This window comes from Bombina bombina, chromosome 2, assembly GCF_027579735.1.
Source record: "Bombina bombina isolate aBomBom1 chromosome 2, aBomBom1.pri, whole genome shotgun sequence".
NCBI lineage: Eukaryota > Metazoa > Chordata > Amphibia > Anura > Bombinatoridae > Bombina > Bombina bombina.
This window is the reverse complement of record NC_069500.1, coordinates 464,167,800-464,188,245: the sequence shown is the minus strand read 5'-3', so window position 1 is coordinate 464,188,245 and position 20,446 is coordinate 464,167,800. Positions and strand designations below refer to the sequence as shown.

General features: G+C 36.6%; 1 protein-coding gene across 1 annotated transcript in view; it reads left to right on the top strand.

Annotated features, from left to right (window-relative positions):
• The window catches only part of MYO18B (myosin XVIIIB), a 1,229,288-nt gene that overhangs the window by 713,376 nt on the left and 495,466 nt on the right, over window positions 1–20,446 (top strand). Inside the window, exon 31 of the mRNA XM_053702090.1 lies at window positions 13,167–13,290. Coding sequence (XP_053558065.1) covers window positions 13,167–13,290 — 124 coding nt within the window. The remainder of the gene's footprint in view (window positions 1–13,166; window positions 13,291–20,446) is intronic.

Genomic DNA, 20,446 nt, shown 5'->3' with positions numbered 1-20,446 from the left:
TATTTATTTAAAATGGAGTATATTTGTTCCTTGTTAAAAGAAGTGTTGATTACATTGGATATTGAGGAAACTAGTCCTCTTGATATTAAAACTAGTAAACATTTAAATTCTGTTTATAAACCTCCTGTGGTTACTCCAGAGGTTTTTCTAGTTCCAGATGCTATTTCTGATATGATTTCTAAGGAATGGAATAGGCCTGGTACTTCTTTTATTCCTTCTTCAAGGTTTAAAAAATCGTATCCTTTGCCAGCAGTTAGATTGGAGTTTTGGGAAAAGATCCCCAAAAGTGATGGGGCTATTTCTACTCTTGTAAAACGTACTACTATTCCTATGGAAGATAGTACTTCTTTTAAAGACCCTTTAGATAGGAAATTTGAATCTTATCTAAGGAAAGTTTATTTATATTCTGGTCATCTCCTCAGGCCTGCCATTTTTATGGCTGATGTTGCAGCTGCATCAACTTTTTGGTTGGAAAGTTTAGCGCAACAGAAAAAGGATCCTGATTTGTCTAGCATTGTTCGCTTGCTTCAACATGCTAATTATTTTATTTGTGATGCCATTTTTTTATATCATAAAAATTGATGTTAAATCTATGTCTTTAGCTATTTTAGCTAGAAGAGCTTTGTGGCTTAAATATTGGAATGCTGATATGGTATCTAAATCTAGATTACTATCTCTTTCTTTCCAATGTAATAAGTTATTTGGTTCTCAGTTGGATTCGATTATTTGAACTGTCACTTGGGGAAGGGAGTTTTTTTGCCCCAGGATAAAAGACCTAAGGGTAAATCTAAAGCTTCTAACCTTTTTCATTCCTTTCGACAAAATAAGGAACAGAAACCTAATCCTTCCACCAAAGAATCTAGTTCCAATTGGAAACCTTCTTCAAGTTGGAGTAAATCCAAACCATTTAAGAAACCAAAGCCAGCCCCCAAGTCTGCATGAAGGTGCGGCCCTCATTCCAGCTCAGCTGGTAGGGGGCAGATTAAGATTCTTCCAAAACATTTGGGCAGATTCTGTCCAAAATTATTGGATTCAGAATATTGTCTCTCAAGGGTACCGAATAGGATTCCGAGTAAGACCTCCTGTGAGAAGTTTTTTTCTCTCATGCATCCCAGTAAATCCAATAAATGCTCAAGCTTTTCTGAAGTGTGTTTCAGACTTGGAGCTTTCAGGGGTAATCATACCAGTTCCGTTTCAGGAACAGGGTCTGGGGTTTTATTCAAATCTATTCTTTGTCCCAAAGAAAGAAAATTCTTTCAGGCCAGTTCTGGATCTGAAAATTTTGAATCGTTATGTAAGAGTGCCAACTTTCAAAATGGTGACTATAAGGACTATTCTGCCTTTAGTCCATCAAGGGCATTATATGTCCACAATAGACTTACAGATTGCTTATCTTCATATTCCGATTCATCCAGATCATTATCAGTTTCTGAGATTCTCTTTTCTAAACAATCATTACCAATTTGTCGCTCTTCTGTTTGGCCTAGCGACAACTCCAAGAATCTTTTTGAAGGTTCTCGGTTCCCTACTCTCTGTAGTCAGAGAACGGGGTATTGCGGAATTTCCTTTTTTGGACGATATCTTGGTACTAGCTCAGTCTTTACATTCTGCTGAATCTCACACGAATCAACTAGTGTTGTTTCTTCAAAGAAATGGTTGGAGGATCAATTTATCAAAAAGGTCTTTGATTCCTCAGACAACGGTCACCTTTTTAGGTTTCCAGATAGATTCAGTATCCATGACTCTGTCTCTAACAGACAAAAGTTGATTAAAATTGGTTTCAGCTTGTCGGAACCTTCAGTCTCAGTCATTCCCTTCAGTGGCTATGTGCATGGAAGTTTTAGGTCTCATGACTGAAGCATCGGATCCCCTTTGCTCGATTTCATATGAGACCTCTCCTGATTTGTATGCTGAACCAATGGTGCAGGGGTTATACAAAGATATCACAATTAATATCCTTAAAACCCAATGTTCGACTCTCTCTGACTTGGTGGTTAGATCACCATTGTATAGTTCAAGGGTCCTCTTTTGTTTGTCCAACCTGGACTGTGATCACAACAGATGCAAGTCTTTCAGGTTGGGGAGCAGTCTGGGGATCTCTGACAGCAAAAGGGGTTTGGAAACCTCAAGAGGGGAGGTTACCAATCAATATTTTAGAACTCCATGCTATCTTCAGGGCTCTTCAGCTGTGGCTTCTGTTGAAGAGAGAACCATTCATTTGTTTTCAGACAGACAATATCACAACTGTGGCATATGTCAATCATCAGGGTGGGACTCGCAGTCCCCAAGCCATGAAATAAATATCTTGAATACTTGCTTGGGTGGAATCCAGCTCCTGTCTAATTTCTGCGGGTTCATATCCCAGGTATAGACAATTGGAAAGTGGATTATCTCAGCCGTCAGACTTTACATCCAAGGTGGTCGCTCCATCCAGATGTGTTTTCTCAGATTGTTCAGATGTGAGGTCTTCCAGAAATAGATCTGATGGCTTCCCATCTAAACAAGAAACTTCCCAGGTACCTGTCCAGGTCCAGGGATCCTCAGGCGGAAGCAGTGGATGCGTTAGCATTTCCTTGGTGTTACCAACCTGCTTATATCTTGCTGCCTCTAGTTCTTCTTCCAAAAGTGATTTCCAAAATCATCATGGAACAATCGTTTGTGTTGCTGGTAGCTCCAGCATGGCCTCACAGGTTTTGGTATGTGGATCTTGTTCGGATGTCCAGCTGCCAACCTTGGCCACTTTCATTAAGGCTAGACCTTCTGTCTCAAGGTCCATTTTTCAATCAGGATCTTAAATCATTAAATTTGAAGGTATGGATATTGAACTGATTCAGTGATTAATACTATGTTACAGGCTCGTAAATCTGTTTCTAGGAAGATTTATTATCGAGTTTGGAAGACATATTTCATAGTGTTATTCTCATAAATTCTCCTAGCATTTTTTTAGAATTCCTAGAATTTTACAGTTTCTTCAGGATGGTTCGGATAAAGGTTTGTCTGCAAGTTCCTTAAAGGGACAAATCTCTGCTCTCTCTGTTTTATTTCACAGAAAGATTGCTAAGCTTCCTGATATTCACTGTTTTGTACAGGCTTTGGCCCGTATCAAGCCTGTCATTAAATCAACCTCTCCTCCTTGGAGTCTTAATCTGGTTTTGAAGGCCCTACAGGCTCCTCCTTTTGAGCCTATGCATTCTTTGGACATTAAACTACTTTTTTGGAAAGTCTTGTTCCTTTTGGCCATCTCTTCTGCTAGAAGTGTTTATAAATTATCTGCACTTTCTTATGAATCTCCTTTTCTGATTTTCCATTAGGATAAGGCAGTTTTGTGGACTTCATTTAAATTCTTACCTAAAGTTGTGAATTCTAACAACATTAATAGAGCAATTGTTGTCCCTTCTTTGTGTCCTAATCCTAAGAATTCTTTGGAGAAATCCTTGCATTCTTTGTAATTAGTAAGAGCTTTGAAAAATTATGTTGAATCTACTAAAGATTTCAGGAAGACTTCTAGTCTATTTGTTATCTTTTCTGGTTCTAGGAAAGGTCAGAAGGCTTCTGCCATTTCTTTCGCATCTTGATTAAAGCTTTTGATTCATCAGGCTTATTTGGAGTCGGGTCAGGCCCGCCTCAGAGAATTACAGCCCATTCTACTAGATCAATCTCCACGTTGTGGGCTTTTAAGAATGAAGCTTCAGTTGATCAGATTTGCAAAGCAGCAACCTGGTCTTCTTTGCATACATTTACTAAATTCTACCGTTTTTATGTATTTGCTTCTTCGGAAGCAGTTTTTGGTAGAAAAGTTCTTCAGGCAGCTGTTTCAGTTTGATTCCTCTGCTTATATTTTAAGTTTTTTTCTTTCATCTATGAGAAAAACTTATTTTTTTGGTTGTGGATTTTATTTTCTCAGCGGAAAATGGCTATTATTATTTTATCCCTCCCTCTCTAGTGACTCTTGTGTGGAGTTCCACATCTTGGGTATTTTTATCCCACTTGTCACTAGCTCATGAACTCTTGCCAATTACATGAAGGAAAACATAATTTATGTAAGAACTTACCTGATAAATTAATGTATTTTATATTGGCAAGAGTCCATGAGACCCACCCTTTTTATGGTGGTTATGATTTTTTTGTATAAAGCACAATTATTTCCAAATTCATTTGTTGATGCCTTTTACTCCTTTCTTTTCACCCCACTACTTGGCTATTCGTTAAACTGAATTGTGGGTGTTGTGAGGGGTGTATTTATAGGCATTTTGAGGTTTGGGAAACTTTGCCCCTCCTGGTAGTATTGTATATCCCATATGTCACTAACTCATAGACTCTTGCCTATATGAAAGAAATGAATTTATCAGGTAAGTTCTTACATAAATTATGTTTTTATATTATATAAATTACATAGCTTGAACTTTATTAGCTTAGGGGTATCTATCCTCCTGAAGTGAGGAGACACCCTGGGAGTTTCAAGATACATTTATATTTTTTCATGCAAAAATATCAACATGTTTAAAGGGACATGAATCCCATTTTTTTTTCTTTCATGATTTAGAAAGATCCTGCAATTTCCAATTTGCTTCTATTATCTAATTTGCTTAATTCTTTTTATATCCTTTGTTGAATAGCTTATCTAAATAGGCTCAGTAGTTGCTGATTGGTGGCTGCACATAGATGCCTTGTGTGATTGGCTCACCCATGTGCATTGCTATTTCTTCAACAAAGGATATCTGAAGAATGAAGCAAATTAAATAATAGAAGCAAATTGGAATGTTGTTTAAAATTGTATTCTCTATCTGAATCATGAAAGAAAAATGTTGGGTTTCGTGTCCCTTTAAGCATTGATTTTTACATGTATGAAATATTCTATTTTTTTATTTTTTATTAGCATTTACCGTCCCTTAAAATAGTGCACTGAGCTCCTCAAGCATCCCACGGCAGAACGCTATTTTGCTAAAAGATGTGAGGTTTCCACCTCTTAGTCAATAGCCGTGTGGGCTATCCGGCTTGGCGACGGCTATTTGTTTTGAGGTGGAAAAGTCACCTCACAGCAAAATAGCGTTCTGCCATAGGCTGCTTGAGGAGCTCAGTACGCTTCAAACAAACAAAGGAACTTTCAGCATGAAGTATTTTATAATTCATGACTGAAAGTCCCCTTTATTTGTACCACTGGTAAATCCTAGCGTTTTACAAAATTAGAACAAAACAAGTAAATGATAATTACTCTTGAGAGAATGTCAAGGTTTTTTGCCACTGATTTTTTTTCTTTATATATGTTCATCATGAACTTGCTGAAACACTATGTATGTGGTGTTTTTGAATGATTCAGTCTATTTTATTAAGTTGTTGTCAAACAGAATGCTAAAGTATATAAATTAGATTTTTTTATACTGAATACATTTTTCTACCATTTGAGTACATGATAAATACCCTCTTGATTTTGAAGAAACTGTTTTCACAATAAGATTGTCTACTTTAACTCTAGTATATGCTGCTACATTATGTTGTCACTAGAAACCACAACTTTGATGAGGGCAGTAAGAACATATGGGATGAACTGGAGTGCTACCCATGCTTTTTAAAACTCAGTCAATACCTTTTAAAAAAATATTTCTGTCTGGTTAAGCTTTATAGGTCAAGCAAAAAAGTAAACAGAAAGTGCTTCCCCCCATCAAACAGCTAATGAGTGAGTTTCACCCCTGACAAAACACACTGGGAAATGCATTAAGTGTGGTACATAATGTGCACATTTTACCTGACATAATGAAGCTTAAACAAAATAAATACTATTTTAAGTTATATGAATACAGTCTAACATAAATAATGACACTTTAATTAGTAGAAAGTCCTCACAGCTCTTTTGTGCTTTTCAAAATTAGAAATTTAGAACATTCTTATTCATTGTACCTATTTAAAATATTAAAGGGACATCATTTTTTTCTTTCATGATTCAAATAGAGCATAACATTTTAGACAACTTTCCAGTTGACTTCAAATTTTTCTGTATTGAAGGAGCAGCACTGCGCTACTGTGATCTAGCTGAACACATTGGTAAGCCAATGACAGGAGGCATATTTGTGCAGCCACCAATCAGCAGCTATGGGCCTACCTAGCTATGCTTTTAAATAAAGGATACCACAAGAAGAAAGCAAATTAGATAATAGATGACAATTGAGAATGTGTTTAAAATTGTTTGCTCTATGATGTGAATCATAAAAGGACATGTTTGTGTTTCAGGTCCCTTTAACTGTATATACAGGATATAGATATGAAAAGAGTATTAAATACCTGTTGATTTTGTGAAAAATATGTGACTGTCCCACACTCCCTAGTAAGGTCAGATGTTAAATTATATAACCTGCATAGGCTGCATTTCATATCAAATAGCTGGTTTAGGCAATTTGCACCATTTTGAAAAGCTAGGCTAGGCTTTGGCTTCTCTAGGGAGCATGGGACAAAGCACAATTTTTACAAAATAGTAAGAGGTGTTTAATGTCCCTTTAAGAAATAAAATCTCATATGCAAAAAAAGCAAAACAAAAACCCCCCAACAAAACAAAACTTTAATGTCTCAAGAAAAATGACTTAATGGTTATAGTGTTTCAGCAATAGCATAATGTTAGCAATTATATGAGTAATGGGCAGGAATAATTCCTAAGGTTACTTCTACAACCAGCAATGGGCCTTACTATTTAAAAGGTTATGAAATGCTGCAAAATATAGATAGTGACAAGAACAGAAGAAAGTAAAATGCCGTGCAAGGTGTGGATGCATTAAACAGCTTACTGAAGCAAGACGTTCCTTCAATGATTCTTTTGACAATGCCTTGCTAATTGGTAACGCTGGCGTTTTAAAGGTCACCAGTTTTAAGCAGAACAAATCCCCCTTCATATTTAAAGAAACATTTCAGCAGTCCATTGTCATATTTGGGTAAAGTACATTCGCTAAGTCCTAAATCATACAAAGAATTATTTAAATGAATCATAATAAATGTTTCACAGAAATGTTGCCATAGAAAAACGAGGGACCTAAATTAAAGGAGTTAACAAAACACATTTGAAACAATATGTGTTCCAACTAGATGCTTTCAACTTGTATCTTGTTTTGAGTTACTAGGTCAATTTTAAACATCTGCTTGAGTTTTGAAGAACGTTAAAAGGATAGAAAGGTCAAAATTGAAAAATGCATGGGTGGATTTCAAATTTAAATACAAGTATTTTTGTGATAAACTTCCATTAGCAAAAATGCTTCTAGTAAAAGTCATTTGTATGTTTTGGTGGCATACTCATATATGCTGTTAGGGACAGTGCACCAGTTTTCAAACTCTACACCTTCTAAGAGTCAGCAGTGGCTTGTATGACACAAATTCACAGGTACTTTATACACTACTACCAGCTTACTGAGCTTGAATACTGGTGCACAAGCCCTCGCAGCATATGTGCGTATGTCCTTGAATGACACTCATTTTTACTAGCAGCATTTTTAACTGTCTACAGAATCATATATCAGAGTAAATTGTTCTGCTTTTTGAGGAAAGTTAATCCACCCTTCTGGGGTATGTAGAGGGGGTACCCCTGAGGAAAACTGTATCTAATGAAAAGAACATGATTTTCTCTCGATACCTACAAGTATTACAACAAATAATTTGTACTCATCATGTCATACTGACAGCTTAAAGGGACAGTTAACACCTTGTAATTAGAAGACAGTTTTGTTATGTTACTACAAAGTAATATAACAGCCAAATCTAAACAGTTTTAATCCAAATTAACATCTTTTTTTTACTTCACTTATTTTTCAAACTCCACCCATCATTTTAATTATTTAGTGGAGCCAAACTGGGGTTTAGTCTTCTCTGCAGACAGCAATGCCAGTTAGGTAAATATATGATATATGTAGCAGGATTAGCCTTTATAGATTAGCAGGGTGCATTTCCAATTCTGTGGATTGGAACATTCTTCAATTTTCATGGGTCATTTGCATGAAAAGGAGGCAAAATAAATAATGAAAGGGTATTGCTAAATTGTTATATTACATATAACTAAATGTTTTCTATTAAATATTAAAGGGTTTACATCTATTTAATTGATATGCCAGTATTAAATGTATCTATAATAGAAAGGCACATGGTTTGTTTCCATCTAAAATCTCATACACTTGCTAGTTTTTGTTTTAAAGAAGCTCAATACTGCATTTTAAGGGGACATTTCGGTGCAATAAACAATCTGCCATTTGTGAGAACATTTTGTTATGACACAAATGATCATTGCAAACTAAAGTCCCAATAAGGAGCCACAATGCAGTAGTGCCATCAACACATTAACATTTCAGGAGTGTGTCTGGTGTACAAGTTTAACTGTGTATTCCCCATTTGTAATACAAATAGCTAACAAGGAACATTTGTGTAATACAAAACATTTTATTATTGCTTTGGAATGTATCTGTAAGTGCAAAATAATCTGAGATTCTGTTAAAAGGGTTTAACTATGTAGTATATAAAAAAACAACAAACAACTTTGCATTGACTTTCATTAAAGGGACACTGAACCCAAATTTTTTCTTTTGTGATTCAGATAGAGCATGAAATTTTAAGCAACTTTCTAATTTACTCCTATTATCAAAGTTTCTTCATTCTCTTGATATCTTTATTTGAAATGCAAGAATGTAAATTTAGATGCCATCCCATTTTTGGTGAACAACCTGGATTGTTCTTGCTGATCGGTGGATAAATTAATCCACCAATAAAAAAGTGCTGTCCAGAGTACTGAACCCAAAAAAAGCTTAGATGCCTTCTTTTTCAAATAAAGATAGCAAGAGAACGAAGAAAAAATGATTAAAGGAGTAAATTAGAAAGTTGCTTAAAATTGCATGCTCTATCTGAATCATGAAAGAACAAATTTGGGTTCAGTGTCCCTTTAAATATTTTTTGTTCACTTTTCCTGTAATTTACTTCTGAAAACTTTCAGTGTTCTGATTCTGGAAAAGGAAAGTGCACACAGCTGACTTTTCAAGGTTAATCCTGCTACATATGTGTTCCTAACTGACTTCAGGAGAGGTGGTAAAATACTGTGAAATAATGCAAATTTTTCTAATAAAATGACAGTGGCAACTCTTATCTACTCCATTAAGTTATAAGACAAAAAGTGGGGAAGTTTAAGCATTGAAAACATTTGCAACACAATGAGGCCTACTTATCAAGCCGTCAACCGCAAATACGCTGGAATTCCACAGTGTAATTGTGGCAAGCTTGATTCCCCTTAGTTGTCAAAGCCTATAGACCGGCAAAAGTTGAAATTTGTAACGTAACATACGATCCGCCTGTCTCAGTCTGACACAGATCGATGCTTACGTTATTACAGATGTTCCAAAAGCAAATTTGGCACTATCTGACTACTTTTGCTAGTTAACAAATATCTAACAGGTACACTCGCAACTATTCTGGCCCAGCGTACCTGATTTTCAATCCGCTGCCCTGGAGGCGGTGGATGCCATAGGAATCAATGGGAGTCTGAAAGCAGTGAAAGCTCATGTTTGCTGCTGCTCGATATCCCATTGATTCCTATGGGAGAATAAAAGTTATGTTTACACCTAACACCCTAACATAAGCCCGAGTCTAAACACCCCTAATCTGCCGCCCAGACACCGCCGCCACCTACATTATGTTATTAACGCCTAATCTGCCACCCCGACACCGCCGACACCTACATTATACTTATTAACCCCTAATCTGCCGCCCCGACACCGCTGCCACCTACATTATACTTATTAACCCCTAATCTGCCGCCCCGCCACCGCCGCCACCTACATAAAGTTATTAACCCCTATTCCGCCGCTCCCGTACCACGCCACCACCTACATAAAGTTATTAACCCCTATTCCGCCGCTCCCGTACCCCACCACCACCTACATAAAGTTATTAACCCCTATCCCGCCGCTCCCGAAGCCCACCGCAACTAAATAAATGTATTAACTCCTAAACCCCTGGCCTCCCACATCACTAGCACTTACTAAACCTATTAACCCCTAAACCGCCAGCCCCCCACAAAACCATAAACCAAATTAATCTATTAACCCCTAAACCTAACAACCCCTTAACTTTACATTAAATATTAACCAATCCCTATCTTATAATAAATTGAAACTTACCTTTAGATTTAAATTAAACTATATTAAACTAATAATTAATCTACCCTAACTGTTATACTAAAACTACATTAAACTACAAATTAAATTAACTATATTTAAATCTACAATAAAAAAATTACAAAGTTACAAAAAACTAACAACTAAGTTACAAAAAATAACAAACACTAAGTTACAAAAAAAATAAACACTAAGTTACACAAAATAAAAAATAAATTATCAAATATTTAAACAAATTACACCTAATCTAAGAGCCCTATGAAAATAAAAAAGCCCCCCAAAATAAAAAAACCCCTAGCCTACAATAAACTACCAATGGCTCTTAAAAGGGCCTTTTGCGGGGCATTGCCCAAAAAAAATCAGCTCTTTTACTTGTAAATAAAAAATACAAATACCCCCCCAACAGTAAAACCCACCACCCACACAACCAACCCCCCCAAATAAAAACCTAACTAAAAAAATCCTAAGCTCCCCATTGCCCTGAAAAGGGCATTTGTATGGGCATTGCCCTTAAAAGGGCATTTAGTTCTTTTTTCAAAAGCCCCAACCCTAATCTAAAAATAAAACCCACCCAATAAACCCTTAAAATATCCTAACACTAACCCCCGAAGATCCACTTACAGTTTCTGAAGAACCGACATCCATCCTCAACGAAGCAGCAGAAGTCCTCATCGAAGCCTGCAGAAGTCTTCATCCAAGCCCGCAGAAGTCTTCACCCAGACGGCATCTTCTATCCTCATCCATCCGGCGGCTCCATCTTCAAGACATCCGACGTGGAGCATCCTCTTCTTACGACGTCTTCTTCGGAATGAAGGTTCCTTTAAATGACGTCATCCAAGATGGCGTCCCTTAGATTCTGATTGGCTGATAGAATTCTATCAGCCAATCGGAATTAAGGTTGAAAAAATCCTATTGGCTGTTGCAATCAGCCAATAGGCTTGAGCTTTCATCCTATTGGCTGATCCAATCAGCCAATAGGATTGAGCTTGCATTCTATTGGCTGATTGGAATAGCCAATAGAATGTGAGCTCAATCCTATTGGCTGATTGCAACAGCCAATAGGATTTTTTCAACCTTAATTCCGTTTGGCTGATAGAATTCTATCAGCCAAGCGGAATCTAAGGGACGCTCTTAGATTAGGTGTAATTAGTTTAAATATCTGATAATTTATTTTTTAATTTGTGTAACTTAGTGTTTATTTTTTTGTAACTTAGTTGTTAGTTTTTTGTAACTTTGTAATTTTTAATTGTTGATTTAAATTATTTGAATAGGGTTAGGTGTTTAAATATATAATATAGTTAATTTAATTTGCAGTTTAATGTAGTTTTAGTATAACAGTTAGGGTAGATTAATTATTAGTTTAATATAGTTGAATATAATTTTAGTATAATAGGTAGGGTAGATTAATTAATAGTTTAATATAGTTGAATATAATTTTAGTATAATAGTTAGGGTAGATTAATTAATAGTTTAATATAGTTTAATGTAATTTTAGTATAATAGTTAGGGTAGGTTAATTATTAGTTTAATATAGTTTAATTTAAATCTAAAGGTAAGTTTAAATTTATTATAAGATAGGGATGAGTTAATGTTTAATATAAGGTTAGCGGGTTGTTAGGTTTAGGGGTTAATAGGTTAATTTAGTTTATGGCGATGTAGGGGGCTGGCGGATTTGGGGGTTAATAGGTTTAGTAAGTGGTAGTGATGTGGGAGGCCATAGGTTTAGGGGTTAATACCTTTAGTTAGTTGCGGCGGGGTCCGGGAGCGGCGGGATAGGGGTTAATAACTTTATTTTGTTGTGGCGGGTCCGGGAGTGGCGGGATAGTGGTTAAACAGTATAGTGGCGGTGCTTAGTGACAAATAAAGCTGTGAAAAAGATGAAGAGCAGGGAGATCGATGACTGTTAGTTAACAACAGTCCGCTGCTCAACCCCCCGTACTTGGTGCGCGGCTTTTTGACAGCTTTTTATATAAATATGGAGAGCGTATTCAGGTCGCGATGTTAGGCGATGTCAGGCAAGCGTATTGGTGCCGTTGAATGCAAGTAAGTTGACGGCTTGATAAGTAGGCCTCAATATGTTAATTTATTCAGAATTATTTCACAATCTGCTGACATGTTAATTTATCTGCAACACTATAGCAAAGTCTTGTAATAAAAAGTTGTTTAATGTTCCTTTAAGTAAAAATGATGACTGGCTTGCACTTTCCACTCTATTCCATATATTTTGTTGTGTTAGGGTAGTCTGCAGATTTGTGTTCATTGTTTTGCACACCCATAAGTCATGATATACGTCTCTGTTTCATTTGCTACTATAAGCTCTCAAGCTTTCATTACAATAGCAGGGTTTATATACATATAAAAAAAATGTTTTGTAAACAGATAAGCTCAGAACCACTGTTTTTCGAGCCTCATGTAAATGATAATACCTAATATATATACAATATAAAGTATATTGGGTGTTTTTTGTAATTATCGTTTTGTTCCCTTGGAGTGAAGAAATAAAATGAATATGTTCACAATGCATAAAATGATTATTATTTTTTTTGACATATTTCTGTATGATTGGTGCCATCTATATACATCATATCAGAAATAAAAAACAGAAATATATTAAGTTATAAAAAAATATGCGAAAAAACTGTAATTTGGATATTTTTTTATTCTATTTTGTGTTCCGCATTCTCAAATAATAAAAGAGTTTCTAGAGATAAATACAGCACTGCTAGACACCTGTGACAGTGCTTCAGGGAGGGTTCTTTGGGAGGTGAATAGAAATGACTAATTTCCATGATTTTGTCACATTCTTTGGCAACACATGATTCATAAATCTACAATTTAGCCAGGTAGGGATATTTTATAATTCTTTATAGTGACAGAAGTAAAATGTCACCTTACAAATGTTTGGAAACTAAGTTGCTGAGTTAATGATATATGACATTGCCTTAGCAATTTTATTTCTTCTCGTATCTAATTCTTATCTAAAACTTGTAACAAATAGTGATCCTTTAAAATAACCAAGAACTGTTTCACATTCAGGTTTGATATGCAGTTAGCTCAAGCTATTGGGGAAGCTGCTTTTGAGAAGAGTTTGCGTGAGAAAGTGACACAGGAAAATACGTCCTGCCGATGGGAAGTAGGAAAACTGCGACAGAGTTTAGAGGTAAGCTCGCTAACGTACACTGCTGGAGAAACTGAAAAAGGCTGTGAAAGCATTCTTTAATTGCAGCTAAAATTAAAGGGTTTTGTATGTAACATAAATTATTCACATCATTACAAAAAATCTGTATAAAAAATGAATGCAATCAATATTGTAATTTTGTTATTTAAATATGCTATTTTTTCCAGGCCCAGGAAACGCCCCTTTAATGGCCTCTCAAATGTTGTTTATCCTACTTCCGTTTTTTGTCCAATAATGGACAGGTATAAGCAATCTCCTGCACATATCATCCAATCACTGTGAAGTATGTAGGTTTGTTAGGATCCTGTGGAATGTACTCCAGCATATCTGGGGTGGGGGAGTGAAAGCGCTACAATTTTCATAGTGCAAAGGACTGTGCACACCAATTTTCATATAACTGCATGTAATAGATACTACTTTAACAAAGAATATCACAGATACTGATCTAAAAATCCAGTATAAAACCTTTTAAAAACTTAATAGAAGCTCCCAGTTTAGCACTGTTGATGAGGTCAGGCTGGGACACCCAGTGAAGGGGGCTGGGAAAACAAGAAGAGCAGACACTCTTACCCTACATACGAAAAGACAGATTACACAAACAGTAGTAGCAGGAATATGTAGACTTCAGTTAACGTCTGATACTTTGGGGTTTGGTTTTCATTTTGTACCGAAAGCATAAATGTGCATTATTTTCTTTTGCATTGTCCTTTTTTTGTTTTCGAATGCTGCTTTTATGATGCAAGCAGGCTTTAGCCAATGAATGAAAACCAGGAAGAAGCAGTGAATAGATTGACAGTTCTGTCAGCCTGTGAAGCTTGTGACATGTTTTGGCCATTAAGCATTCTCAGGGGGAGGAATTGAAGTTACTGCCTAACTTTTTCAGCCTCAGACGGTCAATATGTATCAGTGTGTTAGCAGTATCTGTGTGACTGTGCCCCCTCACTTAGAACCATTTGCTTGTTGATAATATTGCTAATATACTATATTATATAATATTACTATAATGCATATGCCACTGCCTTGCAATGCCTGTTTTAAAGAGAGATTGAAGAATATACCAGCACCTTGTGTGATATTAGTAAATGTATCTCTAATCTACATACATATCTACATTTTTTTATATTTTTATCTTCAGGACTGCAGATTAGTTGTAGTGTTCAAAAGTTGTGTAAATTGTTAAATATTTAATTTTAGAAAGTTCAGTAGTACAAAGTTAAAAGTTAAAAAACCAAGTTCTTCTTACCTATTGTTGCATTGCTGCTAGTGGCTGCTGGTAGGCTGGTGTAATTTGCAATTAGTGTCTCTTAAAGGGACTTTTTTGTTTTCAGTACTAAGTTAATGGTTAAAAAAAAAAAGTCTGTTTTGCCGTTTTTTTGTTTTGTTTTTTTTTACAAATGTATTACTTACCTTTAAAGGGATAGTCTAGTCAAAAATAAAATATCATGATTCAAATAGAGCATGCAATTATTTTTTTATTTTTTATTATTCAGCGTAATAACTTCCAGCATTTTGTTTACGCCATACAAGACGCGATTTAAACATTTAACAAAGAAGTAGTCTACAATCAAACTTGACTGTCTTAATGATATAACCTGAATTCAACATAGCTTAATTAACAGTAAATAATACAAAAATCATATTAGCATAGATTAAGCCCTAGCTCTTCCAATTCAATGCTTATCAAGTTCTTCAGCTGAATTTTATCTCTATGTAAACCTATTTAAATTGGTACTTTTAGGAGTTAGTATTCTCCTTTTTAACTAAATGACTTAATAAAGTATTTACCTTTAACAATTTAACGACTTGCATAGGAATGAGTGCTAGTTTTTAACCCCCACTTAGGTCCTTCCCTAAATTCGAGCTTTGAGCAGGTAAAATGCATCATTTGGAACATACTAATAGAGAGAATATGTTACATTTATATTACATGTCTTATACAGAGACCTCACACACTTACAGGGATTACACAGTTCAAAGAACTTTATATACCTATGTGTATTTGTTTATTTACATATTTGTATATATGCAATCAACATATCTATAATAGATGCTTTTACAGTGCTCTTCAGATGAGATTCTATATTCACTTGTCTCTGTCTCTTTAAGAATTAAAGTTAAATCAGAAACTGACCCAGTCAGAGCAACTGAATACGTCTTGATCATTTTAATGATGACCAAGCTGAGATGTCTTTTTAGCTTTACAGGCCGCTGCAACTTGAAGCTTGTATCCAAAATTGCACGTTTTCAAGTCTCATACACAACATAATTACTTCTCTAAAGCAGTTTTCATGTTAGTCCAGTGGAATATGAAACAATCTGAAAAGTCAAGTCCTCTCACGGATCAATGAATCTGCTGGAACTCTGCAATGAGTTTATTAACCAATCAATTCCATGTCAGTTGTAAACAAAATGAAATATTGTACAATTTAGAAAAAAGTTACTCCACAGAAATGTCACAGAATCAAACTTCCAGGGCTTGTGCCATTACCAAAAGACAGGAGCAGACAGAAATGGTGCTACATTAAAGGCACATTCACATACAAACATTACACACACTGAATTGTTAGAGCATGCAATTTGCATTATTAACCCTACCTAACTATGGGGTTGATTGCAATCTTAACTTCAATATTGTCAGTGTGTTTGTTCACAATCCCAAAATGCTTCTGTCATTAATACAAACACTGCAGCCACCCAGTGCTCAATATACAGTCATGGCCAAAAATATTGGCACCCCTGCATTTCTGTCAGATAATGCACCACTTCACCCAAAAAATTGTTGCAATTACCAATGTTTAGACATTCTCATGTTTATTTATTTTGTTTGTATTGGTATGACACAAAAAAATGGAGGGGAAAAAGCCAAATTTGACACATTCCATGCAAAACACCAAAAATGAGCTGAACAAAATTATTGGCAGTGCACCCTCAATTTATAATTCGGCAGCACACCCCTTGGAAAAAATAACTGAAATAAATTGCTTCCCGTAACCATCAATGAGTTTCTTACACCTCTCTACTGGAATTTTGGACCACTCTTCTTTCGCCAACTGCTCCAGGTCTCTCAGGTTGGAAGGGTTCCTTTTCCCAACTGCTGTTTTGAGATCTCTCCACAGTTGCTCTATGGGATTGAAATCTGTACTTTGGCGTTTTTCTTTTCTCCACTATTTTATGTCATACCAGTACAATCAAAAGGAATAAACATGAGAATGAATAAACATTTGTAATTGCAACAATTTCCTGGATGAAGTGGTGCATTATCTGACAGAAATGCATGGGTGCCAATATTTTTGGCCATGACTGTGTGTGCTCTTGAGCCTACTTCAGTATGCTGTCATGGAAAGTTACTTAATTTCATCAAAGGATACAAAAGACAAAAAAAGTTAAATTTGACTATAAAAATTAATTGGAAAGATTTTTTATTTTTAAATATTCTTTTGAATCATGATAATTTAATTTGACTTTTCCCTTTATTTAAATGGTCATAAAAGTCAAAATAAAGTTTCATGATTCATATGGAGTGTATGATTTGAAATATTTTTCAAATTAACTCTTTCTCACTATCCTTTGTTGAAACATAGTTCCATGAGAACAATCAGTGGCCTCTAGTTATCAAGCTGTCTACTTACCTGCATTCACCGGCCCCAATACGCTCGCCTAACATCGCCGCCGTGGACCTGAATACGTTCGCCAAATTTATCAAGAAAGCTCTCAAAAAGCCACGCACCAAGTACGGTGCGATGAGCAGGGGACTGTTGTTAACTGACAGTCATCGATCTCGCTGCTCTTCGGCTTATTCACAGCTTTCTTGCTAGCCTGTCACTAAGCACCCACACTATACTGTTTTACCCCCTATACCGCCGCTCCCGGAGTCAACCGCACCTAAATAAACTTATTAACCCCTAAACCGCCACTCCCGGACCCTGCCGCAACTAAAATAAATATATTAACCCCTAAACCACCGCTCCTGGACCCTGCCGCAACTATAATAAATATATTAACCCCTAAACCGCCGCTCCTGGACCCCGCCACCACCTACATTATACCTATTAACCCCTTATCTGCCGCCCTCTATACTGCCACCACCTACATAAAGTTATTACCCCCTATCCTGCCGATCCTGGACCCCGCCGCAAATAAAATAATTGTTTAACCCCTAAACCGCCGCTCCCCCTGCCGTCATCTACATTATACCTATTAACCCCTAATCTGCCGCCCCTATACTGCCGCCACCTACATAAAGTTATTAACCCCTATCATTGCTGATCCCGGACCCCGCCGCAAATAAATTGTTTAACCCTATCAGCCAATCGGAATTAAGGTAGGAAAAATCCGATTGGCTGATGAAATCAGTCAATCGGATTGACCTCGCATTCTATTGGCTGATTGGAACAGCCAATAGAATGCGAGGTCAATCCTATTGGCTGATTGGATCAGCCAATCGGATTGAACTTCAATCCGATTGGCTAATTTCATCAGCCAATCAGATTTTTCCTACCTTAATTCCGATTGGCTGATAGAATCCTGTCAGCCAATCGGAATTCAAGGGACGCCATCTTTGATGACGTCATTTAAAGGAACCGTCATTCATCGTTTAGTCGTCAGGATCGATGGATGCTCTGCGTCGGATGTCTTCAAGATGGTGCTGCTCCTCGTCGGATGGAAGAAGATAGAAGATGCCGCTTGGATGAAGACTACTGCCCATCTGGAGGACCTCTTCTGGCCGGATTGGATGAAGATTTCTGCCCATCTGAAGGACCACTTCACCTGGATTCGTTGAGGACTTAGGCCTGGCTGAGTGAAGACGGCTCAAGGTAGGGTGATCTTCAAGGGGTTAGTGTTAGGTTTTTTTAAGGGGGGATTGGGTGGGTTTTAGAGTAAGGTTGGTTGGGTGGGTTTTAATGTTGGGGGGGTGTATTTCTTTTTTTACAGGTAAAAGAGCTGATTACTTTGGGGCAATGCCCAGCAAAAAGCCCTTTTAAGGGCTATTTGTAATTTAGTATAGGGTGGGGAATTTTATTATTTTGGGGGGATTTTTTATTTTATTAGGGGGCTTAGATTAGGTGTAATTAGTTTAAACTTCTTGTAATTCTTTTTTATTTTCTGTAATTTAGATGGGGTTTTTTTGTACTTTAGGTAATTTTAGTTATTTTTATTTAATTGTAGGTAATTGTATTTAATTAATTTAATTATAGTATAGTGTTAGGTGTAATTGTAACTTAGGTTAGGTTTTATTTTACAGGTAAATTTGTCTTTATTTTAACTAGGTAGCTATTAAATAGTTAATAACTATTTAATAGCTTTTGTACCTAGTTAAAATAAATACAAAGTTGCCTGTAAAATAAAAATAAACCCTAAAATAGCTACAATGTAACTATTAGTTATATTGTAGCTAGCTTAGGGTTTATTTTATAGGTAAGTATTTAGTTTTAAATAGGAATAATTTATTTAATTATAGAAATATTTATTTATATTAATTTAAATAATATTTAAGTTAGGGTGGTGTTAGGGTTAGACTTAGGTTTAGGGGTTAATAGATATAATGTAGGTGGCGGCGGTGTAGGGGGGCAGATTAGGGGTTAATAAATATAATGTAGGTGGCAGTGGGCTCCGGGAGTGGCGGTTTAGGGGTTAAACAATTAATTTATTTGCGGCGGGGTCCGGGATCGGCAGGATAGGGGCTAATAACTTTATGTAGGTGGTGGCGGTATAGGGGGCGGCATATTATGGGTTAATAGGTATAATGTAGGTGGCGGCAGGGTCCGGGAGCGGCGGTTTAGGGGTTAATAAATGTATTATAGCTGCGGCTGGGTCCGTGAGCGGAGGTTTAGGGGTTAATAAGTATAATGTAGGTGGCGGCAGTGTCGGGGTGGCGGTTTAGGGGTTAATAAGTATAAAGTAGGTGGGGCAGTTTAGGGGTGTTTAGACTCGGGGTACATGTTAGGGTGTTAGGTGCAGACACTTCCCATAGGAATCAATAGGATATCGGGCAGCAGCGAACATGAGCTTTTGCTGCTCTCAGACTCTCATTGATTCCTATGGGATCCGCCGCCTCCAGGGCGGCGAATTGAAAACCAGGTACGCTGGGCCGGAAAAGTGCCGAGCGTACCTGTAACCATCGATCTGTGTCGGACTGAGTCTGCCGGATCGTATGTTACGTCACTATATTCTACTTTTGCCGGTCTGTAGGGCTTGATAACTATGGCGAATCAGCCTCGCCACAAATATGCTGTGGAATTCCAGCATATTTGCGGTTGACGGCTTCATAAATAGAGGCCAGGAGGAATCGCCTCTCTAGCTTTGCAAGAAGAAAAGGTATTTTAGCAAAACTGCTAAAATGTAAACTTTGATGAATGAAAGTGCCCCGGTTTTTAATAGGATTTTTAAAAACTGGGCACACATTTGTCAAAGTTTACATTCACTTTAAGCGCTCTATGGCAGCACTGAAAGTCTATAGTGCATGTTATTAGGAAGTTGTGGGGGTATTTTTATGCTCAGTATTACAGAGGAGAAAATACATTCACCATAATAATATTATAGCAACATTTTTGGTATACACTTTTTCTTCCTGATGACATTGTTGTCGCACTGAACAAGAACCTAAAATTAATCCTTTTTTTTGTATCATATGTGATGGATCGCCTGATACACCACTTCCATCAGAACACTTCCCTTGTCCTGGACATCCCTTTATCCAGACCAATAGCTCCTGGTATCCCCCTTTGACTGCAGTCTAAAGTTAGGGAGGGGAACAGAACTGAGGCAACACAAATATATGAACAATACATCACACCTTTAAACAATTATCTATTCACAGGAAAAAACATATTATCATAGCAACTTAATTAACTGGGGTGAAAGTTTACTCAGTCAATCTGATTTTGGGGAGTCTCATTAACATAATCCCACAGAAACACATTTAACACTAATCAGGTTAACCAAACAGACTCCTGAGACACAATCAGATCTGAAGCGTAAATAAAACACCTCTTATTAGAAAACATTAAAAACAGCTCTTATTAAATATTAAGTCCTTTATGCCCACTTGGTTTACAGAATCACAATTGTTCCCACAATGGGCAGTCACACCCTGTACCTATTCTGTATCTATGCAAACAGGGACATAAGACAAAGTTAT